At 37.0% G+C, this 26743-nt stretch overlaps 4 protein-coding genes and 3 non-coding genes across 9 annotated transcripts; 1 reads left to right on the forward strand and 6 right to left on the reverse strand.

Moving 5' to 3' along the window:
- Positions 1-701: 701 nt before the first annotated feature.
- aamdc (adipogenesis associated, Mth938 domain containing) lies at positions 702-2734 on the forward strand. 3 transcript variants are annotated; one of them, XM_067389153.1, is made up of 4 exons: positions 702-744; positions 1199-1341; positions 2152-2247; positions 2328-2734. In XM_067389153.1, exons 2-4 carry the CDS (start codon positions 1210-1212, stop codon positions 2466-2468), a joined length of 369 nt encoding a protein of 122 aa, XP_067245254.1. In that variant the 5' UTR covers positions 702-744; positions 1199-1209; the 3' UTR covers positions 2469-2734. The 3 variants fall into 3 exon arrangements, with proteins under 3 accessions (XP_067245254.1, XP_067245256.1, XP_067245255.1); XM_067389155.1 differs by having other exon boundaries at positions 712-792; XM_067389154.1 differs by lacking the exon at positions 702-744 and adding an exon at positions 759-892.
- Positions 2735-2737: 3 nt separating this feature from the next.
- Positions 2738-17523, reverse strand: ints4 (integrator complex subunit 4). Its single transcript, XM_067389152.1, has 23 exons — positions 17419-17523; positions 16721-16918; positions 16422-16539; positions 14995-15101; positions 14619-14822; positions 14477-14527; positions 13772-13860; positions 12218-12338; positions 12054-12125; positions 11792-11966; positions 11494-11699; positions 11239-11381; positions 11037-11152; positions 10258-10391; positions 9452-9618; positions 9270-9363; positions 8670-8750; positions 8446-8576; positions 8303-8362; positions 6316-6475; positions 6069-6212; positions 4617-4737; positions 2738-3086 (listed from the first exon to the last, which is right to left on the reverse strand). The coding sequence occupies exons 1-23, from the start codon at positions 17470-17472 to the stop codon at positions 2899-2901; spliced, it is 2934 nt and encodes a 977-aa protein (XP_067245253.1). The 5' UTR covers positions 17473-17523; the 3' UTR covers positions 2738-2898.
- A 1629-nt stretch (positions 17524-19152) lies between these two features.
- On the reverse strand, positions 19153-21777 carry kctd14 (potassium channel tetramerization domain containing 14). The gene is made up of 2 exons (XM_067389156.1): positions 21680-21777; positions 19153-19839 (listed from the first exon to the last, which is right to left on the reverse strand). Exons 1-2 carry the CDS (start codon positions 21734-21736, stop codon positions 19171-19173), a joined length of 726 nt encoding a protein of 241 aa, XP_067245257.1. The 5' UTR covers positions 21737-21777; the 3' UTR covers positions 19153-19170.
- A 732-nt stretch (positions 21778-22509) lies between these two features.
- Positions 22510-22650, reverse strand: LOC137023564 (small nucleolar RNA SNORD15). The gene has a single exon (XR_010895559.1). It is a non-coding gene; the product is annotated as a small nucleolar RNA SNORD15 (small nucleolar RNA).
- Positions 22651-23801: 1151 nt separating this feature from the next.
- Positions 23802-26599, reverse strand: LOC137023182 (small ribosomal subunit protein uS3-like). The gene is made up of 5 exons (XM_067389913.1): positions 26224-26599; positions 26046-26140; positions 25568-25755; positions 24137-24231; positions 23802-23855 (listed from the first exon to the last, which is right to left on the reverse strand). The coding sequence occupies exons 1-4, from the start codon at positions 26296-26298 to the stop codon at positions 24221-24223; spliced, it is 369 nt and encodes a 122-aa protein (XP_067246014.1). The 5' UTR covers positions 26299-26599; the 3' UTR covers positions 23802-23855; positions 24137-24220.
- Positions 23948-24095, reverse strand: LOC137023561 (small nucleolar RNA SNORD15). The gene has a single exon (XR_010895557.1). It is a non-coding gene; the product is annotated as a small nucleolar RNA SNORD15 (small nucleolar RNA).
- LOC137023562 (small nucleolar RNA SNORD15) lies at positions 25848-25995 on the reverse strand. Its single transcript, XR_010895558.1, has one exon. It is a non-coding gene; the product is annotated as a small nucleolar RNA SNORD15 (small nucleolar RNA).
- Positions 26600-26743: the final 144 nt, after the last annotated feature.

Here is a 26743-nt window from a genome sequence, read left to right on the forward strand (position 1 = left end):
GACACCCACCCGGAGCATCATCCAGAGGGGCATCTAGTGTGTGTGTGTGTGTGTGTGTGTGTGAGTGGACCACCACAACATCATCGTCATCATCTTCATCACAATAACACATAAAAGTGTTATTGTGATGAAGATGACGCCACACTTTTTTCCCCCCAATTACACTTTACTAATGGAAAGAGTGTCGTGTTTGTGTTTATTCATGAATAGTTAAATACATGCATTATACTATTTAAATGTAAATGAGGAAAAATAAATAAAATAGAACAAAAAATCATATTAATTAATTCTGATAATATGAGTGCTGTTTAACATGTCACACTTGTTTCACTGACACTTCTCTATTTATAAACTGTCTTGCTTGTGTCTACGTTAACTGTTCATTTGAATAAATATATAAATACATTAAATTTAAATGTAAATAAAATAGAACAATTATATTTATTCACTCTGACATAATATGATACGCTTATTTTATTCATTCTTTCAAATTAATTAATTTCCTATATTATTTAATTCATATAATATTAATTACTATATAATATTATCCGATTCATCCAACCCTAGTGGCAGCAGAGAGGATGTGGACCATGCCGTTGACTGACTCCAGCTTTTGGTACGTCACTGAACGGCAGCCAATCAGCGTTGACGGCTGAAGCGTACGCCAGTGACGTACGTGGTGGGTGTGTCCGGCCGTCACATGAAGAGAAACACAACACAAGCAAGATTGAGTTGCAGGCCGAGGCAAGATTATATAATATAAATCAAAAATACATTTATAGTGCATGAGTTGTAAGTGTATTTAAAGATGTTTTTGTAATAAAATATTTAGTTGCATGAATAAAAACCTCGTTTTAAATCAGAGAATGATTTAAAGAAGATTTTGTTATATGTAAGTACAAGTTGTGTAGGTTTATCATTTATAAATTGTATTTTAAGTTATTTAAATGTTTAAAAAGCATTTAGGGTTGATTGGAGCGACATCACGTACAACGATTGTGTCAGATGGTAATATTTTGGTACTGAAAGATTAACATATTGATGTACCAATGTTTTTAATTGGCACTTGAAGTAATTAGCATGGTACTTATCCAAAAAACATGGTGGTACAAAAGTAATATAGTATAATGTAATGTAAAAAGTCAAGAAAAAGACTTAACGAATAAATGCACTTGATTTGTCTTCCATTCCGTTGCAGGAAAGCTGATCATGTCTTCTCCAGAGATTGCTTCCTTATCCTGGGGCCACATGAAGGTCAAAGGTTGCTCCGCATCCTATAAAGACTGTAAAGTGTGGCCGGGTGGCAGCCGTGCCTGGGACTGGTGTGAAACCGGCACAGATGTAAGATGAACACACCAGATCACACTGTAAAATCATCCTCATCTTATTACATTATCTTCTTATAATTAGATATTTTCATAAAAATGACAATGTATGCATTGTAAAATCTGATTTAGTATTCATTGCACTTTATAATATATACACTTACTTTTATGCATTAGATGCTTTTATCCAAAGCAACTTGCAGTGCATTCTATTGCATTGGAAACTATGTAAAGACCTAAACATTAAAGGATTAGTCTACTTTAAAAAAAAAACTTTTCCTGATAATTTACTCCCATGTCATCCAGGATGTTCATGTCTTTCTTTCGTCAGTCGAAAAGAAATTAAGGTTTTTGATGAAAACATTCCAGGATTATTCTCCTTATAGTGGACTTCAATGGACCCCAAACGGTTGAAAGTCAAAATGACAGTTTCAGTGCAGCTACAAAGGGCTTTAAACGATACCAGACGAGGAATAAGGATCTTATCTAGTGAAACGATCGTCATTTTCAAAAAAAATACAACTGTATTTACTAATGGGAACGTACTTCCCATTTCCACTTACGCTGTATGTCCTACACCTTTCGAATTCTACTTACGGAACGAACGCAGCGGCAGTTTTGTTTTTTTCCGCAAGTGGAAATTTCTTTTCGACTGATGAAAGAAAGACATGAACATCTTGGATGACATGGGGATGAGTAAATTATCAGGAAAAGTTTATTTAAAAGTGGATAAATCCTTTAATATGGTCTTGTAGTTCAACCGGTTTGCTTAAAATGTTATTTATTAGAGATCTGCCTAAATTAAGTGAATCTATGCTCCTGCCAGCATTATCCAGGTGTCCAGCCAGCTGACCTGGATGAGATCCTGAGGAAAGGGGTGCAGACGCTGGTCATAGGAAGAGGGATGAGTGAAGCTCTACAGGTAGCATTGTGAATTGGTGATCAGCGCTGTCCATCATCTGAATATTTCAATCCTTAAATAACCTAATCTGTTTGTTTCAGGTGCCTCCCTCCACCTTAGATTATGTGAAGAATCAGGGTGTAGACGTCAGGGTGTTCCAGACCGAGCAGGCTGTTAAAGAATATAACGCTCTGGCAGGACAGGGAGCTAAAGTGGGTGGGGTTTTCCACTCCACCTGCTGATGACATCATTTACACAACCAGCTAATTAATTTAATGATGTGTTAAAAGTGCCTTACACTTCAAATTAACATTGTCGTCTTACAAGATACTTAATTTGTACTCTGGGGTGTTGGCGGAAATTGTTTTCTTTCCTTTAATGAAAATGTTTTTTGCTTTATAATCATTAATCGACTGTTCTTTGGATGTAGGCTGTGAAAATACCCCATTATCACACACACCAGTGATACAAATGAACAAAAACGATTTATTCAAGATAAAGCATAATTGTGAAAACATTTGATTTTGTGTTGGCTGTTAATTTCTCTCTCTCTCACACACACACACACACACACACACAAACACACACACACACACACACACACACACACACACACACACACACACACACACACACACACATATATATAGCCTGGATTCCTCTGTACACAGGTCAGCGACGAGCTGGTTTGGGCATAATGAATACTTTAACAGGTTTGCTGAGGTGGATTGTGCCCTCAATCGAGCTCTCGCTGGTGGGGAGACCGTCCATACTCTCGTTCCATGCAGGTTTAGAGACAGATAGTTTACAGCTGCTGGTGCTGTAGGCCAGAAGCAACCGCACTTCAATCTGACAGGGTTCTGAGAGTAAAAACACATAAACATGACATGTACTTCAGATTACATTCTACTTGACACTGTGAATGTACTCTTAAAAAAGACTGGGACAATAACATAATGATATATATATATATATATATATATATATATATATATATATATATATATATATATATACACACATTAAAGTACTACGGTATTTACATGGTACTCCAAGGTACTTTTGTTAGTGTAGTATACCAAAACACTTTAGTTGTAAATAATGTCTTCCTGCAATTCGTTAGTCAGCATTAAACATTATTTGCAAACAGTTTTACTTCAGTAATCCTAAGAATGTCCGTGCAAAACACAATATTTAGAATGAAAAAACGTTAGGTTATAAATTACACTTTTTTCTTTTTCTTTGGAATAACATGCACTTATGAGTTGTACTGAATGCATTTCCACACTTATTAACATCAGAAGTATTTTAATTTTTAAAAAAGTTTAATGTACATCTATAACACTATTGAGTTTTATTACATTCGTATTAAATTACAGAAAACTGTAAATGTCTTGAGTTTGTTTTTGGAATAAGGTTTCATGATTGAATTTTCAAAAAACACATTATTTTTCCACATATTTGACAGTTGCAACACCTCACTTCCCAGTCTGTCAGTAAAAACTCTGTTTAATTCTGGTCTCTATGAAGCCCCTCCTTCCAAAAAGCACAACGTGCTCTGATTGGTCTGCTGGACCAGTGTGTTGTGATTGGTCAACCGCTTTGAGCGGGTTAGGGAAATGTCATGCCCCTTACAATAACCATCACCAGGCTTCTCCCCTTTTTTGCATATATCTTTAGCTGGAATTATTTAAATTATACTGTGTTCATTCCCGGAAGAAAACTCCCCTCACCTCAAATGCATAAAAGGAGCCCTTTACAGCTCCTGCATGAGTGTTTCTAATACTAACAGCTGAGGAAGTGACAGAAAATCTGACACCATTTTTTTTTTTTTTTTTTTATCTCTTTTGGAAAGTCATAGAAACTCTATTGTGGAATTTTTCTATGCTATTGTGGCAAATGGGAAGGCAAAAATTATATTTGCTGTAGTTTCCATTCACAACTATTGACGCTATATAACTAAATTATTCCTTCTGCTTCTGAGAACCTCGGAAATATAAAAAAAGGTCCATAGACCAGGAAAATGTATGAATAAATGGTGTCAGTTTTGATTTGTTCCAAAGCAGAAATGCATTTCGCCTCAACTGAGGTGCTCAGTATTCTTCTGGTCATACAGACACAGATATAAAATAACTCGAGCAATACGCTGCCTTGTTGGACTAGATGCAGTTCTATTTATATCTGTGGAACCGTGAAGGGTTCATGCTGTTAGCTACCAGCAGAGAAGGATTTGTCTTGGTGTATGCAACATTATGTTATGCAACAAGGACAGGACACAAAGAATAGTTTCTGCATAATGATGCTTGACCAAAAATACACAACTGATGCCTTGATGTGCATGTGTCTGTTACTATCAGCAGAAAAAGACACATTTCAGAAAGGATACGTACCTGTCCAGGCAGAATGAGAGAGATAAACCTGTGTGATCAGTCGCACACGTCCGGGTCCTGGGGTCCTGAAATCTCCAGGTTTGGGGTGGATTATGTGAGACTGTCCATCTGGATACAGCACCTGTGGGATGATGAAGAAAAAAGTTGATGATCATTGTAAATTGTACACAAATTGAATTAAACCGATTTAAAGCAATTTGAAATGTTCTATGTAATTTTATGCCCAACACAATGACAGAATATTGACATTTATGCAATTGACTTTTATCCAAAGCGACTCGCAATGCATTCAGGTAAAATTCTTATCAGTTCAGGCATTCCATGGGGATCAAACCCATGACCTTGGCATTGCTTGTGCCATGCGCTACTGTTTGAGCAACAGGAATATGTAAGGTTGGATTTGAATGTATGAATTAATGAATTAGGAATGCACACCTTCCAACCTTGGAAAAATGTTTCGAGTACCAGTGTGACGGAACACGTTTTTTTTTTTTTTTTTACAAATTGTTTTTAACATTTTTGAGAATACAATACACAAAGCACATACACACACCCATCTTTGTTAATCTAATTTTGACTGTTAAAGTTTTTTTAATTTGACAATTAAAAATTTCACACCTGCTCAAAAGCATTTTTTAAATTCATGATTAATATTGCATTGCATAATGTGTGCTTATACAAACTGACAATCACAAGTGAATTGCATTCATATATTTAATATGGACTAAAAAAATGTAGTTTGCAATTTAGTTAAGTCTTTTATACAGGTTTTGTAATGAAAACTAGTCTAAAATTAAGAAACCCTTAGAAAACAGTAAACATTGAGTTTACATGCGATTTGTTTAAAATACTTAATTTATTATTACAATATCCAAATATGATACTAAATCCCAAAGAAAAAAAAGGGTTTCTATTTGTAACGTGCTGTCTTTGAATTAAAAACAAGACAAACATTCGCTGAATAAAAGTTAGCCAATACAAACATATTTATAAAAAACAGTTGACCAATAAGAGCAAAACATATAGAGTATTCAAGAATATCAAGACGTTAGTCCAACATATAACGAGGGGTTGAGTTAACTAAAGCGTCCGTCATTTAACAAATCGATTCGCAGTCTCTTTTTATTGATAGGCTGTACGCATTTGTCAATCATCCCCGCTTGCTATATGGGAAAATGAACCCAGCGCTATGATTGGTCGAACTCTTTCTTTTGCTGGATTTGAGTACTACGCGTGCACAGAGGAGTCACCGGGTTTTTGCGTCGTATAGAGTGACAAATCGTACCAGCGTACTTTGAGGTCACAATGTGTACATGTTGGCAGGTCTGCAAATGATTGAAAAGCTGAAGTCCTTTCAAAAAAATATGAATGTGCATTATGAAAATAGAGTCAATTTTTCTTTCTTTGTTTTTATGTGATTTAACCGAAAAAAATGAGGTTAAAGCATCTAACCTGCACTTTGACTGTTGTCTGTGGGTCTTGTATATGTTCAAGAGTAGCATCTATATCTAACGCCACCACCAGACCAGAGGTGAATCTCAAAGGGTTGTCTGATTCTCCTGTCGGCTCAATAATCGTCGCTGATGCCCTGTGGATCTGACAAACCAAAATAAATAGAAAAAGGGATTATCCAACAAATGTTTGGGAACAAATAATCTATTTTCTATATTTTCTTGAAGCTGTTTGTGCATAAGTGCACCTGCTCAGGTAGTTTGAGATGGATAAATCTGCTTTGCCGCAGTGTGGTCTGAAAGATTTTAACCAGATCAAGAGGTTTGCAGGACGTCAGCCTGGGCATCAACTCTAGGAGTTTCTCCACAAAACTGTCCTGGAAATGAGGCAACTCTGTCATGAAGAGCCTGAGAATGGAAAGACAAGAATATTCAGACATAGATACACATAGATCGAGATTTGATGCATTTATAACGCAGCATCTTTGAGTAAGGGCAAGCTCACACTACTAGACTACCTGAATTGCTGTTGTGCTCACACTACACCGGTGTTTCCCACACTAACAGTGCATATTTTCCAAATCTTCCTAATCAAACACACCTGATTCAACTCATCAGTTCGTTAGTAGAAACTCCAAGACCAGAAATATATGGTTCAGATAAGGGAGACATTCAAAATGTGTACTGTTGGTGTGCCTCCAGGAACAAGGTTGGGAAACACCGCACTACACAACAAGGTTTCTTGTCATCTGTTGTTGTCTTGTCATAGCAGCGTGCATACTACACACGCAACGCTGATGAGTAGGGTTGGGAATTGAAAATTGTTTCCAATATTGGAATCGGATACTTGTAAAATTAAAATTTCGATTCCTCTTATTAAAAGGTGCTACAGAGGATGTTTTGTTTTATACATTTTTGCAAAAGTACTTGAAACTGTCTTTACTAACTGATAAAAGACTATTTATTAGGTGCACTGAAAGGAATAATATTAATATACATCATCTGTGCACGAGGTAGGGCCTTAAAAACATCAGCCAATCGCGTAAACGATTGGCCCTCTGGCTTGTCAATCACTGCCGTGACGTTCCTTGTGAGAGACGAGCGCGGCTGCGCGCTCCAGTAACTTTCCACACTCCACAGGCGCCGCATGCAATGTTTTTGTCTGGAGACAGGAGTAACAACTGCAGATTATGGGTTACCTGCGGTGAGTCTGACATAATGAATCCACTAACAAGACACAGCGAATGCCGGTGGTAAACACTCGTGTTCCAATACTCATGCACAAGTTTTGGGAGGCGTTCCCTCGAAAGGAGGGGGGGGTTGCTCTTACGCATGCACTCATTTAAAAACTCAGTAACAGTCTTTTGTTTCTCAGTCGACGAAAAGATCCTCTTTAGCACCTTTAATTCCTTTGTGTGCATTTTAATATAAAATTTAAACTTATTCAAGCACGTCTTTTTACACTTGAACAGACAAATACATACAAAAATGTCAAAATGTCCTCAAAAACACAGTTGGCTATGTCTTAAGTAAACTTAAACAGTTGACAAAGAAAACGCAGTATAGTGGAACTGTGAAGCTCTTAAAGTGACAGCAGCCTAATATTCCTGCTGCAGTCTCAATAATAATGTTAATCAAAAGCTGCGTTTCCACCGCAGGAACTTTCCCCAGGAACTAAGGACTCTGGGGTGGTACTCTGTGTGTTTCGATCGCAGGGACCAGGGTCTAAATGAAGTTCCGGATAAAAATTTCCCCTTCAGTAAGTCCCTGTTCACGAGGTAGTACTTTTTCAAAGTTCAGGAACTTTCGGGGTTGGGACGTGGGCACTGAACATACTGATTGGTTGAGTTTATGTGCCATTTTGATTGGTTGACTCCACACAGCATTTTATTTCAACCACCATTTTGGTTCAAGTCTGTTGTGGTACATGCAGTAAGAGTTGTTTGCTATTCGAATCAACAATGGAGTTTAAAAAATACGACCAAAAATAAGGTTCAGGCTTTATTAGGCTTATATTGCGGAGGACAAAATCCAGTGGGAAATATAAAGTGATTGCTCGAGAAACGCTCAGATCATATCGCTGCTCATACTTGGCGAGCATCGGTGACCGCAACGAGTATCAATTTGGCCGTGATCCGGGGGGTTTTGACGCAGACCTTGGAAATCTATCTGTGATAGCAAAATCCAGCCAAAAGTCGTGTCGTGTGAGCTTGCCTTAACATGAATTGTTTTTACCTTTGAAATGACTCCACATCCTGCAGGAACTTCTCACAAATGCCAATAACACGATCAACTCTGTAATTCAGAAGAGTAAAGATCATCAGTTTCAAATCTTTAAGATTTTTTTTGCTTTAGAAAGTTTATTAGTAAGTGCTGACCCTCGTTTGGATCGTGCGGTTAGGATGAGCTGTAACGCTTTCGCCTGCAGTCGTACGTTGTGAATAGTAGCAATCTGCTGCGTCTCTAGACCACTGTACAAGAACTCCAGCTTATAGGTCTCGTCCAGGATCTGTCGCACATCACAAATGATAACAATGATACATCAGTAGTCAAATGTTTTGGTGGGATAGATGTGGTTTAAATGAACTTGGGTAGGATGTACCTGTCGAGCGGCTGTTGAAACTTTAGCATTCTGTTTAAGACAGAGCGGAACAGCCATGGTCCATAACTTCTCCTGAAGTGCCTGGGGTTGAAAGAAAAAAATAAAAATTATGGATAAGCCTAACTCTGTTCAATACAGTTGAATAGTACAAAGGTTTGGGGTCGGTAAGATATTTTTCATGATTTTGAAAGAAGTCTCTGATGTTCATCAAAGCTAAAAAATAAAGTAAATTAAAAAAAGTGGTCAAAGTTTGATCAGAAATACTAGAAACTGTAATATAACTTTTGTATTTTTATATATTTTAAAATCAAATTTATTTCTGTGATGCAAAGCTGAATTTTCAGCATCATTACTCTAAACTGTCACATGATCATTCAGAAATCATTCTAATATGCTGATTTGCTGCTCAAGATGTGCTGCTTCATATTTTTGTGGAAACTGTGATACATTTTTTCAGGATTCTTTGATGAATAGAAAGTTTAAAAGCACAGCATTTATCTGAAATAGAAAACTTAATTATAAATGTCTTTACTGTAATTTCTGATCAATTTAATGCATCCTTGTTGAATAAAAGTATTAGCGCAGTATATTTGTATTCACCTTGGTAAGCAGTAGTTGGCAGCGCAGATATGTGGCACAGAAATCTGCAGAACCGGCCAACTCAGTCTGCAGCTCCCCCAACCGCTGCAGATCTCTGCATGTGACAAATAAAAATCATCTTTACAAACACCTTATTGAGAGGCCTGAAAATAATCTAGGTGTAGTTTATTTAAGGTTTGAACCTGATGGTAAACTCCAGGAGATCTTGAGCACCAGGTGTTTCCAGGTTCTGAAGGGCGCTGACCCGAATTAGACTGTCCTGAAGGAAGTTCTGTGCTGAATCCAGACTGCCTGAACCCACACCAGATGCCTCCAGACCTGAACTAGCAGTCTGCTTTCTGCCTGGCAACTGAGAGAGAAAACATACACAAAAGATATGGAAGATAAATAAAGAAATGAATGAATCATACATTGATAAAACAAGTATTTAATGAGTCTCACAGGGCTTTATTTATTACAGCACTAAAATAGCCTACACAAAGGTTTGGGGTCAATAAGATTTTTTTTAATATTTAAAGTCTCATATGCTCATCGGGGCTGCATTTATTTGATCAAAAATACAGCAATATTGTGAAATATTAACAATTTAAAAATAACTCTTGTATGTTCTCATTGTTCCTGTGATGGCAAAGCTGAATTTTCAACATCATTACTCCAGTCTTCAGTGTCACATGATCCTTCAGAAATCATTCTAATATGCTGATTTGATACTCAAGACATTTATTAATGTTATTATTAGTGTTTAAAACAGTTGTGCTGCTTCATATTTTTGTGGAAACCATGATACTTTTTTATTTTATTCTTTGATAGATAGTTCAAAAGAACAGCATTTATTTCAGACGGAAATCTTTTGTATCATTAATGTCTTTACTGTCAATTTTGATCAACTTCTTTAAAAAAAAAAAAAAAATCATACTGACCTCAAACTTCTAAACGATAGTGTATATTATATTTAAATAGAATAAAAGGCTGCAAGTAGGTTTCTCACTCTGAGGTGTGGAACCAGGTGGGACAAGCTGTCACGCAGGTAGGCGTAGTGCCGGAACGTGTGATCTGAGAATAGAGCTGGCATGGTGGGACAGGATTTGGCTGCGTTGAAGACCAGAACTAAAACAGCAATGTCTGAACACAATCAGGTCAGGAAAATAAGCATTTGAACAGACACATCTCTGAACACACAGCCAGCAGAAATTATGAAAATCACAGAAAACTGTGAACAGCAAATAAACACATGAAATCAGATGTTTGGAAATGTGTTTAAGCCTGAATATTCATATTCAGATTCATTTCTGTCATTCGGGATTCAATGCAAATTGAATCAAATCTGAATGTATTATTCATCACTTTTAAAGGGATAAAGGGATAATTCACCCAAAAATGAAAATTCTGTCATCGTTTACTCCCTCTCAAGTTGTTCCAAACCTGTATGAGTTTCTTTCTTCTGTTGAACACAAAGGAAGATATTTGGAAGAATGTTAGTAACCAAGGAGATCTCGCCCCCCCATTGACTACCATAATAAGGAAAATAATAGTATGGAAGTCGATGGGTGGCGAGAGCTGCTTAATTACAAACATTCTTCCAAATATCTTTGCGTACAGCAGAACAAAGAAATTTCTACAGGTTTGGAACAACTATGTGGGGAGTAAATGGTGACAGAATTTTCATTTTTGGATGAACCATCCCTTTAACAAAACCAAAGTCTAAATGTAAATACATATGTAAATAGTAATATGCATTGACATTTTCATATCAAATGTGCAGGATACAGGCAGGGTCGTCCATGTCTGGTTCTGGAGTGTCAAAATACGGATGTGTGCTTAGTAGCTCTGGGACAATCGGCAGCACTAGGGTCGGGTGTCGAGCACCGAGAAACTTCAAACATCTGGATTGAAGGGGGAAAAAAGAAGAAGACTGAGAATGGGACCGAATGCCAGTGAGAAACAGACAGGAACAGCCACTGGAACTCACTTCCAGACTGAGTTGCGGTCAGTTGGGTACTTGGTGAGGTTCTTCAGGAGTTCCAGGAGGGCCAGCTGGATGCACTCCTTAGTGGACACATTAGTGTAACACAGCAACTCATGCAGGGCCTCGCGAATGTCCCGCGACGAGTCCTGTAATGAATGTTCAATTAATTGGCCTGATATAAGGGCTGTTGTGCTTGATTATAGGGCTTCACAATTTGGCAAAAAATTGCGGTTATATTAAAATACGATCCAATCGCACCTCCAGTACTGCAAGGACAGTGTCCAGCTGGTCTTCTCTGAGGGTGATGTGAGTCGAGATCTGTCGCAACACATGGATGGACTGCAGCCGCACCTCCTCGATTTCATCATTAAACATGTCCACCAGGAAGTCAAGACATTTTTCAGCAAAGCTTGGTGACGATTGGGCGAGGGAACAGAGCGCCTCTACCGCAGCGATACGCACCTCTGTGTAAAACGATACCAAATGAATAAACAGGCTCTGGTACAAATTGCTAAAAATGTCCTCAAAAATAATGGCTGTGTTTTGAAATACATACCATACATCTCGTCTTCCAGCCCGTGAACAAACGCCCCACAGGCTCCAGAGTCGATGAGGTTTACACCGGTAGTGTCGACTTTCTCTTTGGGAGCGTCGTCGGCCCATCGCCGTCCAGACGAGAACTCTCCAGAAGCGTACAGCTCTTTTGCTCGCTCATGAGCAGTACGTTTCCTCTAAGATAGAATGAGAAGATCATTTTTTAAATATTTCTTGAATGTGTGCTTTTTGCGTGCTTTTCATCATTTGATCTGTGTAAATACCCTGAGATCTGACATCAGCTTCTTGTCCAAAGTCTGCTCCAGAAAATGAGGGCTGACTTGGTGCATTGAGCCCTGAGAGAGAGAGTGAAACAGTTAGATGGACAAGTGATAAGAAATTAATCATGTGGCTATGCGTATATGCTACAAACACACCCAAAACTTACCAGCAGTTTTGCAGCTTGCACTCTGACTACCCACGAGCCATCACTGACCATGTGACAGATCTTCCCGAAGGAGTCGTCTACCAGTCGGATCTCCTCATTTGAGGAGGGGATGGGAACAATGCTGTTAATGCACAAGACAGTTCAGTGTTCAAATCCATGTTTTTTTTTTAAGTTATATTTATGGGCTTTTTGTGCGTTTATTTGGAGAGGACAGTAGAGAGCAGACAGGAAAGCATTGGGCAGAGAGAGGGAGGCAAGGGACCTCGAGACGGGAATCAAACTCAGGTCGCCGTGAACACATTTGCACCATATGTCGGCGCACTAACCACCGTCGACTTCAAATCCATGTTAAAAAGGATCCATCCTTGAATTTCTTGAATTGAAATTACCATAAGAAAGCAAGAAAGCGATGGCTGCAATCAGCATAACCTACTCTTAAAGACTGGTTGGACATACTACATTATAATTTGTGATGGAGAAATTCATCTATGCTTAAGATTAAAACTTGTTTACACTAATATAGAGAGTTTGGATATGTACTATGAGTATGTAACCCTAACCAGATTTTGTTTAGCAACAAATACTATTCAATTACTATCTTCTGAATGTTGGGAAAATAATGTTTTTGGTTGCTGGTTTGTTTGTCAGTTTAGTTTGGATTGGATTGATTTTTTTAAGGATTAGTTCAATTTAAAATGAAAATTACCCCAAGATTTACTCACCCTCAAGCCATCCTAGGTGTATATGACTTTCTTTCTGATGAACACTATCAGAGTTATATTAATAAATGTCCTGACGCATTCAAGCTTTATAATGGCAGAGAACAGGACCCATGAGTATGAAGCTCAAGAAAGTGCATCCACCCATCATAAACATAATCCACACGGCTCCGGGGGGGTTAATAATTTTCAAGCAAAGCATTTGTGTAAGAAAAATATCCATATTTAACAAGTTATAAAGTAAAATATCTAGCTTCCGCCAGACCACCTTTCTTATTCAACTTACGAAGAAAGTGTAATGCCTCTCGCAGTTCAAAACATTTATGCTACGTTTTGTAAGTTGAATATGAAAGGAGGTCGTACCCCGTGGAGCCGTGTGGAGTACATTAATAATGGATGGATCCACTTTCTTGAGCTTTATACTCATTAGTCACGTTCACTGCCATTATAAAGCCTGGATGCATCAGGGTATTTATTAATAAAACTCAGATTGTATCTGTTAGGAAGAAGAAAGTCATATACACCTAGGATAGCTTGATGGGGTAAATCATGGGGTAATTTTCATTTTAAATTGAACTAATCCTTTAAGGGAATGTGTAGGTTTTATCTCAGCTAAGGGTATAATAATATTTCCATTTGTTATAAATGAAAATATTTGTTATGTCATGTGATTAAGTAACACATTTTGCAATGTTTGTATTTCACTATACTTTTTGGATAAATAAATAAGAAGTATAATTGTGTAAAAGTGCATGCTTAAATAAACAATATGTCAGAAAAGTATACACATAACAGTGCCCAAAACACAGAAAGCTAGTAAAAATTGACCGTCTACCTTTCAGGATAAAGCTGGCTCAGAACCCAAACCATCTGAACCGCTGCTGAGCGAACCTGCTCATAATCATCACTCAAGAGCTTACAGGCCTGTCCAAGAGATGAGACATTCATAAGTCAGTTATTAAATATTCCTTTTGTAATCTCATGCTCAATAGAATGAATAATTTAAAACATACACTACCATTCAAAGGTTTGGGGTCAGTAAGGTTTGTTTTTATTTATTTTGAAAGAAATTAATACTTCTAATTAGCAAGGATGCCTTACATTGATTTTTAATGTTACAAATGATTTCTATTTCAATTAAATGCAGTTCTTTTGAATTTTCTTTTTATAAAAGAATCCTGAAAAAAAATTTCCACAAAAATATGGAGTAGCACAACTACTTTCAACATTGATAATAATAAGAAATGTTTCTTGATCAGCAAATCAGCATATTAGAATGACTTCTAAAGGATCATGTGACACTGAAGACTGGAGTAATGATGCTGAAAATTCAGCTTTGCATCACAGGGATAAATTATATTTTTTAATACATTTTAATAGAAAAAGGCTATATTTGACTGTAATCATATTTTACAATATTACTGTTTTTACTGTATTTTTAATCAAATAAATGCAGCCTTGGTGAGCAGAAGAGACAAACCCCAAAATGAAAAACCCCAAACTTAAATGGTAGTGTAAGATTATTATAATTTGTCTTGACCTGGTTATAAATAGCCTGTTGAATTTTCATCCCTCTTTCATGTAGTTGCAGCTGATGGGAGAAAGAAAAACACACAGGTCATTTAAAGAAAGTGGCAATAAACGCAGTTTTAACACCACATTATTCAACAGAGCTCATGTACCATGGCTTTAATGGCGGCGGTGCGGACACGAGGGTCCTGGTCCTGAAAATAGTCGCTGATCAAACTCTGTACATCCCGTATGGGTGATGTTTGTGCTCCAGGTCCGGCATCAGTCTCTTTACTGAGAGGCTTATCAACTGTCCCCAGACAGCCCAAGAGCTGGAGACACTTATTCCTCACCCCAAAATAAGTGCTTGAGAGATGCTGAGGTAAAATGGGGCATTAAAGTAAAATAATAAAAAATAATCATAATTCTAATTCAGAATAATATAAAAGCTGTTAAAAAGCTTATGAAATCAGTATGAATAATGGTACTGCCAAAAAAGTTTGATTGCAGTATTATAGGAATGGAAGAAATCTTAGTTATTGCAGTCACCTTGCAGGCCACATCTATAAGTCTCTGAATGACAGCGATCTTGTCTGGGAGTTGAGTACCAATGATCAGCAGCGTGTCCAGCAGCTGCGCCAGAACCTGATGAGACTCTAAAACACAAATGAAATTCTTAGAAAAATCCAATTTCCACACAAGATTAACCCAAACTAATCTACCCAGACTAGAAAAGCATATTCACACCACCTTGCATTAAAGGTGCCCTAGAACCAGTTTTAACAAGACGTAATATAAGTCTAAGGTGTCCCCTGAATGTGTCTGTGAAATTTCAGCTCAAAATACCCCATAGATTTTTTTATTAATTTTTTTAACTGCCTATTTTGAGCCATAATTATATATGCACCGATTCAGTGCGCGGCCCCTTTAAATCTCACGCTCCCCGCCCCCGCAAGCTCTCGACTGCCTTAAACAGCATAAACAAATTTCACACAGCTAATATAACCCTCAAAATGGATCTTTACAAAATGTTTGTCATCATGTTCGTTACCATGTTATCATGGATCATGTCAGTTATTATTGCTCCATCTGCCATTTTTCGCTATTGTTCTTGCTTGCTTACCTAGTCTGATCCAGATGTAATGCCTTGAACATGGGCTGGCATATGCAAATATTGGGGGCGTACATATTAATGATCCCGACTGTTACGTAACAGTCGGTGTTATGTTGAGATTCGCTTGTTCTTCGGAGGTCTTTTAAACAAATGAGATTTATATAAGGAGGAGGAAACAATGGTGTTTGAGACTCACTGTATGTCATTTCCATGTACTGAACTCTTGTTATTCAATTATGCCGAGGTAAATTCAATTTTTCATTCGATGGCACCTTTAAATTCAGGGTTTAAATGTAAGGGCTTTTTTCATCTGGCCCAATCAGACTCAATAAAAAAAAAATGTATTTTATTTTAAACAATGCATTTTATGTGTGTCAGAAATAGCTACTTTAACTTTCATTAAATGTTTTCCTGTAAAAAAAAAAAATGTAGTCCCCAGCACCAGTATTTTTTTAGTTTTCATGTTAATTTTAGTTAAACATATAGTAATTTTATCTGCTTTTGTCATTTTATTTTATTTAAATATTGCTATTCAGGTTTAATGTACTTTTCAGTTTTGGTTTTATTATTTTCAGTTAATAATTTTAGTACTTCAACTTACACTTATTTCATAACCAAGGCAACATTTCTAATTTTTATTAATTTAAGTTTTTTAACTAATATTTATATTTTATTTCAGATTTATTTCAATAAATAGAATTTAAACTATTCTTAGTTTGAATTATCAATATTAACTCTGCCCAGCATATCCTTAAATTATATATTTGTGACAATGTACATTAAATTAAGTGTAACTCATTCAATCAAGACATTTATATTGTCAAATTAATTTTTAAACAGAGTCTTATGATTTTATACTTACTTTCATTGTTTAGAGTGTTTATAGCATCGTCTACTATGCAGTCTGGAGCGAAGCCTTGGGTTTTTGATAATAAACCCAGCAGAGAGGCGATCTTCAGCCTGACAGAGTTATCAGACTCCTGTAGACCATATCACCATAAACACATATAAAGACACAGTTGTTAAATATAATTACTCATCTTACTTTTTATTATAAACACATAAACTGGAATGTGCAAGTGTCTTTTTTTTGTGGGTGGTAAATATTTAATATCAGTATCAAGAAACGTGTATTTGCATGTTTCATGAAGTTTCTGATACCTTGTAATAATGCTCGAGCAGTATGCGCACGACTCCCTCCACACTCTCGGCCTCTACGGGCTTTCGTGCAAAACTCAGCAGGTACTGCAGAGCGTCTGTGGGGTTGCTGGCCTTACACAGGTCAATGTGAAGAGCAGCTGATTTACTGGGTTTGGTCAGTCGAAGTTTCTTCGTAGGAACCTCCTCAAGAGACACTTGCTGTGAATAGATGACAACATGATTAAAAACATAAGGAATTTCAAAAAGCCTGATATAATAACTGAGAAAAAGAATAACTAATTATTTAGTCCTGATATTTCAGGTATTTTGTGAAAAAGGTCTCAGACACAACCATGAAGGATTTTAACATTCATACAGTTATTTATTTATTATCTTCAGCATCACCTACAACACACAAGTTAAATATTAGGCCTAATATAAAAACTGACAGGGAAATGTTGAGTGGGAAGTGTCAGTGGGACGAGGAAAATATACAAATGTACGTATAAAAACGTATAACATTTGACTAAAACAATCACACCCAAACAAATATGAAAAAAAATGCCGTTGTCATTACAATTATAATAATGAATACACACTAATGCTAAAGGCTAAATATGCTTTGCATTTATTCGAATATCATCATATATAATTATATTCCGCAACCAACACATATTTTATGATATTGTATGCTCAATATGTATGATTTATGTGTTCACCTGAGAAACTTTAGAGAATTCCTCATAAACTCGTTTTTTCAGATGAGCTGCCATAGCGGTGTTTATCCGCTCCTGCGCTTCTTCACGCTCGCCCTATTCAGTGGCGTCAGAACTTTGAGGTGGAACAGCGACGCCACATGGACGGAAGTCTTCAAAAATCACTCAAGGACAGTTCTGTGATCGAGGCCTTTTCCTTTTAATTGTAAAATTATCTGTATGAATTCAATGCTTCATGCATAATACATTTAATTACATATTATATTATATTACAATTATAAACAATTATAATTACAGCCTATTCTGATATAAGTAAAATTAAAACAATATACATATTCATTACATTTTTTCATGAGCTTGAACTTTCAGTTGTTTCCGTGTTTTATTTTTCTAGAAAAGCTACATATAGAGACTGATTAAAGAATTAAATATCTGTTTTTAAAAAGTATAACAACATATAAGACGCTATAATAACAACAACAGAGAATAATGAACTACATAGCACAGCAATCAATCAGTATATATTAGACAATTAAACATTCAAAACAAAGAACACATTTAAATTAATTAAATCTATTTTTGAACACTTCAAACTAGAACAACAGCTATAGTATACAAATTTAAAACTTAAAAAGATGGCACAACCTCTCTGAGCAACAATTTCATGATCCCACTAAGGTAAGATATCTTTAAAATCATTCTACTTTTCTTTTGCATTGTTTTTCCACAAACATGCATGAAGTATGACATTACAACAGCCATTCTGCTGCAGAGGCACATCACTTTTTTTAATATTATTTTGTACCTTTTTTTAATGAGCTCCACAAGGAAAAGGAACAGGAAAAAGGTACAGACATTGGACACATACTGCAGTTAAAACAGACATATTATATAGAAATGGCACAAATGAAGGTAATATTAACAATGTTAATAATAATAACATCGGTATATGGACCTGTTTCACTAAAATGTTCATTCTTATAGAATGCATGAGCTGATGAAATGTATACCTAGGATGCAATGCAAGTCACTTTGGATAAAAGCATCAGGCAAATGCATAAATGTTAAAAGTTATATAATGGTGCAGTTTGCAGATATGGACAACCCAATAACATTCCTTAAGACCTACCATTGATGTAAAGCCTTTTTCCAGCATCTGTGACAAACACTTGCACTCAAGACTTAAAAATCATGCACTTAAAATACATTAAAGTGTATGTAGTTTGTTTTCCCAGACTTTTTACACACACACTAGTCAAAATAATTGGAATCCACAGCATGCCATAAATGCTGCTGTGAAAACTTAACTTGTATTGAACCAGAACATTCCTTTAAAACTTTATAAGAGATCCATGCAGAAGCTATTTTAAGCCTAAGGCCAGGATAGCACAACTAGTGTCAATATTAAACAAGGGTTGAACAGATACTGACAGATAAGATCTTCATTATGTATCATTGACAGCTGTCTGTCATATATCTCGGTCTGCTAAATATTTGATAAGTCTGACTAGTTTAATAAGTATAGGCCTATATATATATATATATATATATATATATATATATATGACCTGGAAATTTCATGACCTGGAAATAGGGATGTACAAAGTGAAGGAATATATATATATATATATATATATATATATATATATATATATATATATATATATATATATATATATATATATATATATTCCTTCACTTTGTACATCCCTATTTCCAGGTCATGAAAGGCCTTAATGTTGGGTCTCACACTCTTTACCACCAGGTGAAAATCAATTTATAGAAAAAGTTGTGGCTCTTAAAGAGAAACCCTTTGTCTATGCTGTGTGGTTGGATCTTTACTTTATATCCTTTGGCCTCTATGTCTATTTTGACACAATCTAACAGGTCATTCACTGATGCTGGAGCTTTCCATGGACCAAAGCTCACCACAGACTCTTTTGGGGTGCCGAGACTGTCAACAGCATCATTGTATCGGGCTAAATCATCTTCTGTCCTCACAACACACACGATTATGTTGGAGTAACGTGAGGCGATGGCCTCCGCTCTGGCCACCCGGACGATCACTTCCAGGTTTTCACGGTAATTCGGCACACGGGCCAAAAACTGCTGTCTTCCGACTGTCTCTCCAAAGAACAGAGGCGTCTCCTCAATGGCTTTGACCAGAGGTTTGATGTCATAGTAAAGCGCCTCCTTATGCACTTCCTGCAGGTGATCGGTGGGAACTTTCTCTGTTCTGAGGTACTCAAGGATGTATGCAAAATGAGTCCCATCACGGTCTACGAAGTAACGACCCTCAGAGTCCAGCCGCTTGGTTGATCCGTTAAACAGGTCTGCCAGTGTGGAGTTTGGGAATTTCCGGATGGTCCCCAGGGTGGTGCTGAAGACATGACCTCCAATATTCAGCTGGACAACTTGGGATTTCTGTGGACAGAGACAACAAACAAACAAGCATTTAAAGGCACACCATGTAAATTTTCGCCACGAGAGGTCGCTTATCCAAAACAAAGGCATAGCTTGATGACGCCTTGATTCACAGAATCATGGGAAGTGTTGTTTTCATGTCTACAGAAATCATGTTCATGGATGAGATTATTAACGTTACTGTAGTATGAAGCAGAGCAGGACCGAGTGTTGTGAGAGCAGAAACAAGCCGCTGGAGCGATTGCTCATGAGAGACGAGCGCAACACACGGCTAGAAAGCAGTGGGGCTTTTATTATGCCACAGTCGCCGCTTCTGCTTCTTCCGGTCAAGCGTATGTGGGGTAAAGCAGCGCTGTTTTTTATCATATTAGATATATTTGTGTGTTGAAAGTTGTTATAGTGCTACTCTGAGTTCGCTCTGTGGCTACTATGAGACACTTGGGCCTAAGTTAAGTTAAGAACTTTATTAATCCCACAAGGAGCAATTCTAGAAGGGTAGTAGCATTGTATAGCAGACACAGATTATCATATAGACAGTACAGAAAATAAGTAAATAAATACACACTGTAGTAAGCTAGATTGATATTAGGCATGGTAAAACATGGTACTCACTGTAACTCAAGAAAACGAGATTTAAACAATAAGACTGTGTTGAGCTATATAACAATGATTAGTTTTCTGTCGTTGAATGTATCCAAACAGTTGCTCACTTGTCTAATGAAACACATAATATATTAAAGCTTCTTTGGTGTTTCCATGGTTTCTACAAAATAAAACCGGAAATCGAGGGTAACGCGGGTATGATGTCATTGATAGGCGACGCACGGACACGGTCCGTGTCCTGGTTTAAATTGCTAATTTCTCTGGATTTAAACATTCTTGGAAACATTTGGGATAATTTAAGTACACAAGTCAACAAAACAAATAACATTGTTCTAGTGGTTTTTGGATATTTTAATACAAAAATCTTACATATCATGCTTTTAAGATTATATTTCTTAGATATGAACTCAACAGGATTTAAATAGTAATTAGAAAAAAGGCAGGAAATCTCACAATAATTATTTTAATCAGATTTGTAAAATGTGCATAAATATGGTGTATAAAACACTATTGTGTATAAAAACACTAAAGCAAAGATCATCACATTGACATAAGATGGTATTTAAATGGTACTCCAATGTGTTTCAGATAATGCTAAAAACGTGTCTGAAAACATGGTAGTGTCATGATAGATAAAATAGATAAAGTCATAAAAAAATAAAATAACGCCATGTAGTTTAGTTCTCCCTATTTATTATTATTATTAGAAAAGTTAGCTAGCTGAAGGATGCAGCAAATGCAGCAGAATTACTAACATAACTTTCCATAAATGTTACATGCTCAGTATTTGAAATATTAAGAACATTTCATTAATCTCGGTTTTCTGGTAAGTAAAAAGTAATAAAAAAAATGCAAAATTCATGTCTAAAAAAGTCATTGTTTAATCTTATACCAGCTTCCGCCTTAAGCATACAATACTGTTAGGAAACAAACCACTTTCTTGTTACTGAAGTATCGTGTACTAAGTGCACGCGAAACTCGCGTGTATTTGCTTTACAGGTGGTGCTGTGACAATCTACCGTTAACTTTAACAGCACACAATAACAGAAACATCGTTATGTGTCAGAAATTAAATGAATGTTACAAATTTACCCATCAGGCGATCGAAAGAATAGCTGAAACACAGAACAGCTGCTACATTAAATAGAACATGGAACGCTGAAAGTGTTACAATGTGGCTATTCATGTTCGAATGGATTCGTTGTATGTAAACGTATGTTTACGTTTAATGTCTTACCGATTGTACAGGTGCCGAGGACTGTTTTCCAGGAGATTTATAGTCCGGTAAACTCATGATCTTCAGCTAATGCTTGAGTTCTTCATGCAGTCGGCAGCAGCTCAGGCTGTGAATCAGGTGTGTGTGTAACCTTATAAGACCCACCCATGACACACACAAACTGCACTGCCTTCATGAATATAAGGTTTTTTTTCTTCGAGGCTAAAAATTCTTCAAATAATGTAGTCCACTAACAAAAGTACAATGGTTAATACGTTTGTTTTGGACGTGCAATTTTAGCACTTAATACCAAATAAAATGAAATGTCATCTGACACCTTCACAGCTCTATAGGTTCCAAAATCTGAAAATGTTTTGTACCATAACCTGAGCTACAGGAACTATCAGTAAATGAAAACCAGTAGTCTTTATCCTAAAAGTAAAGCTGTTAATAAAGCTAAGCATCTAGAGATTAACACATGAGCATATCAGTGTAGTTCAGGGTAAAAACATTATGCATGCCTTCACATGCACCACACACACTTAATAGGAAAAAAAGGAAGTCACATCCCTAGCAGTCATGCACCTTTTACTGATGACATGACTTATGGATGGCCATTTCCATTCTGGGACACCATCGGCTACTAAAACCTTTAAGTACTGGAATCATTCATTACAGATTTGAAACGAACGAATAAAGACAACATTTCCCCATTTATTCTTTTATTTTTATTTTTTATACAGAAAAGTGTAGGCCTTCCATCAATGATCAGTCGACCTGGAACAGACAAAAACATCTTGTTAGAATAAAAAGCATTTCAAAGTCAAGTAGTCAAGAAAGAAAGAAAAAACCCTTCTCAGACAAATGCCTTAATCTTCAATCTAAGAGGACACACGATCTCTGAGGAACTGAAGTCAGAAGCACAGAACATGAGCCTGACCCAGAATCCTCAGAGGGCTGCCTCAATCCGACTCATCGAATCATCACTGAAGGAAACGTGGAGGTCATGTGACCTTAATACTGGGTTTGTAGGGTCTTGTGAGCACAAACCATCACAAAGATGTATAAAACACTGACTTTGTATCAGTACCAACCCATGTGAGCTTCATCATACGTTTCAAAGCACACATTCAGAACTTTCTAAGACTAACGCCTCTAAATCGTCACACTATTCTGAAGACTAACAACAAAACAATGCAGTTCTGGTTCATTACATCCCTGAAGGGACGATAATTTGGTTCTGTGACTAAATTTGGAACAATAATTAGTTGCTCAATATGCAAGTAGTTAGTGGTGCCACCCTAAACCATACAGTTTTAAATGGCAAAAGATTCACACACTAAAGTCAAAATTACTTAAAGATGTGCATAAACTCAGACTTGTGGATTTGATTTCAATTTGAACCACAAGTTTGAACCACAAGCTCTCAATGCAATATAGTTTAATTGTTGTCTGTCAACCATGTAATCATCTGATCGCAATAGTGCTTAAAATTCACATGCCACAGACTGCAAATGTTCATGTTTGTGTGGGGTTCTTCCACCCTAAAATGGAAAGGTTTTGTATAAAGAGCCAATTTACAATGAGAAAAATGAACAAAAGTCTAAAATATTTGGAAGAGATTTAGTTTCAATGAAGTTGCATCATTAATTTCTACTCATAGCATTGTACATATTGTATTTACTCATTTTAAACCATTTTACATATTTTAAATAATTCCACTGTCCCCAAGTAAAACAATAATGTACTACAATTTGCTAAAGATTTGCGAAGGTAAAACTCAGTATTCAGGAATCTGTTCGAAATTTGAAAAACGTTTCATTATATTTTTTACCCAGTACTCTACTGCTAAAGCACTGTATTAATATATTTTTTTAAATTACTCATTTACACATTTTTAGACTCTTCAAACATTTCCACAGAGCCCCTATTAAAATATAAATTTGATATGACAAAAACAAAACTTCAAGAGCAGTCAGTCCAATTCATCTTCCTCCATGCCTCTCACTCACCCTGTCTGAGCAGGACGTGGCGGACAGCGGTGTCAAAGTAGTAGTTAACGGGGTCTCCACTGTGGATCATCAAGCCATCCACAAACTTCATGGACTTGGCTCTCTGACCTCTCAGTTTACCAGAGACGACCACCTCACAACCCTTGGCCCCGCTCTCCATGAAGCACAGCACACCGTAGCAGGCCCTGAGGACAACAAACATGATATAGAAATATAAACAGGACAAAGGAAAAATAATCTGAACTCCAATTAAAACACGCTGCCTGTTTCCAACCATCCTTCTCAGACAAATGCCTCTATATCTTCAAGCGATTGGACCCACTGCTTTGAGGACCTGAAGTCAGACGCACAGAACGTGAACCTGACCCAGAATCCTCAAAGACAGAACAGGCCCTTTCCGACTCGTCATCGTATCATCACTGAAGGGAATTTCAACTGGTAAATGTGCTAGAAAGTGAACGCTCACCTACGGACAGCCAGACCTCCGAGCAGCTTGTAGCGCAGCGACTCTGCCTGAGCGATGGCGCAGAGACCGCGGGTGGCGACCTTCTCAGCGTACAGCTACAACGAAAAAAAGACCCAATATGTTAGAACTAACCATCACAATCTAATTTTGGACCCCATTTAAAACTTTACCAATCTTACCTCCACACTGCCCTCGAGGGATGTTTTTGTCTCTTCCAGGTTGACTGATCATTGATGGAGTATTTTTTATATATTATATTATACATGATCAGTCAACCTGGAAGAGACAAAAACATCTTGTTGGAATAAAAAGCATTTCAAAGACAAGTAGTCAAGAAAGAAAAAAACATTTCAAAGCACACATTCAGAACCTTCTAAGACGAACGCCTCTAAATCGACACTACTCTGAAGACTTACGAAACAATGTAATTCTGGTTCACTATATCCTCAAAATAGGGATGATAATTTGGTTCAGAGATTAAATTTGGAATAATGATTAGTTGCTCAATATGCAAGACATTATTGGTGCCATCCTAATCCATACGGTATTAAATGGCAAAAGCTTCACACATTAAAGTCTAAGTACTTAAATGGATAGTTCAGCCAAAAATTAAAATTGTCATTTATTCACCCTTTCGTTGTTCCAAATCTGTATGCATTTCTTTCTTCTGCTGAACACAAAAGATGTTATTTTAAAGCATGTTGGTAACGAAACAGCTGATGAACCCCATTGACTTCCATTGTATTTGGGGGGAGGGAGGGGGGAAAAATCAATGGGGTCTTTCAAATGTTTGGTTACACATTCTTCAAAATATGTTGTGTTCAGCAGAAGAAAGAAATTCATGCAGGTTTGGAATAACTTGAGGGTAAGTAAATGACGACAATTTTCATTTTTGGGTGATCTGTCCCTTTAAGAACAGATGTGCATCAGACTTGCTGATTTGATTTCAATTCGAATCATAAGCTCTCAATGCAATATAGATCCATTGAAACAGGTCTGCCACAACTGTGTAATCATCTGATCGCAATAGTGATTAAAATTCACATGCCACAGACCAAATATTTTCATGTTTGTGTGAGGTTCTTCCACCCTAAAATGGGAACAGTTTACAATAAGAAAAATGAACAAAAAAAAGTCTAAAATATTTGGAATATATTTAGTTTCAATGAAATTACATTGTTTCTACTTAGTGTTATACTTTAATACTGTATTTTTAATCAAATTTATTTGACATTAAATAATTCCACTGTCCCCAAGTAAAACAATGTACCTCAATTTGCTAAAGATTTGAGAAGGTAAAACTCAATATTCATGAATCTGTTCGAAATTTGAAAAATACACTTTCTCATTTTATACACTTTTTTTTACACTCAAAAACAAAACTTCAAGAGCAGTCAGTCCAATTCATCTTCCTCCATGCCTCTCACTCACCCTGTCTGAGCAGGACGTGGCGGACAGCGGTGTCAACGTAGTAGTTAACGGGGTCTCCACTGTGGATCATCAAGCCATCCACAAACTTCATGGACTTGGCTCTCTGACCTCTCAGTTTACCAGAGACGACCACCTCACAACCCTTGGCCCCGCTCTCCATGATGAAGCGCAGCACACCGTAGCAGGCCCTGAGGACAACAAACATGATATAAAAATATAAACAGGACAAAGGAAAAATAATCTGAACTCCAATTAAAACACGCTGCCTGTTTCCAACCATCCTTCTCAGACAAATGCCTCTATATCTTCAAGCGATTGGACCCACTGCTTTGAGGCCCTGAAGTCAGACGCACAGAACGTGAACCTGACCCAGAATCCTCAAAGACAGAACGGGCCCTTTCCGACTCGTCATCGTATCATCACTGAAGGGAATTTCAATCGGTAAGTGTGCATGGTGTGCTAGGAAGTGAACGCTCACCTACGGACAGCCAGACCTCCGAGCAGCTTGTAGCGCAGCGACTCTGCCTGAGCGATGGCGCAGAGACCGCGGGTGGCGACCTTCTCAGCGTACAGCTACAACGAAAAAAGACCCAATACGTTAGAACCAACCATCACAATCTAATTTTGGACAGCATTTACAACTTGACCATTCTTACCTCCACACTGCCCTCGGGGAACCCAAATCGTTTCTGGACGACAGCAGTCAGTTCACGAATGCAGGGTCCTTTCATGAATATAGGTACTATTTTTTTTTTTAAAGACTGAAAATTATTCAAATAGTTTAGCCCACTATCTAAAGTAGCATGGATAATGTGTTTTGGTGCTTCAGAATACCAAGTAAATAAAACGAAATGTCATCTGACACCTTCACAGCTCTATAGGTTACAAATCCAAAATCTGAAAATGTTTTGTACCATAACCTGAGCTACAGGAACTATCAGTAAATGAAAACCAGTAGTCTTTATCCTAAAAGTAAAGCTATTAATAAAGCTAAGCATCTAGAGATTAACACATGAGCATATCAGTGTAGTTCAGGGTAAAAACATTCTGCATGCCTTCACATGCACGTATACAAACAGTTCATGGGAAAGAAAAGAAAGGAAAAAAATAAATCACACCACTAGCAGTCATACACCTTTTACTGATCACGACTTACGGATGGACATTTCCTTTCTG

The sequence above is a fragment of the Chanodichthys erythropterus genome, chromosome 7 (assembly GCF_024489055.1).
Source record: "Chanodichthys erythropterus isolate Z2021 chromosome 7, ASM2448905v1, whole genome shotgun sequence".
In the NCBI taxonomy this organism is placed as follows: Eukaryota; Metazoa; Chordata; class Actinopteri; order Cypriniformes; family Xenocyprididae; genus Chanodichthys; species Chanodichthys erythropterus.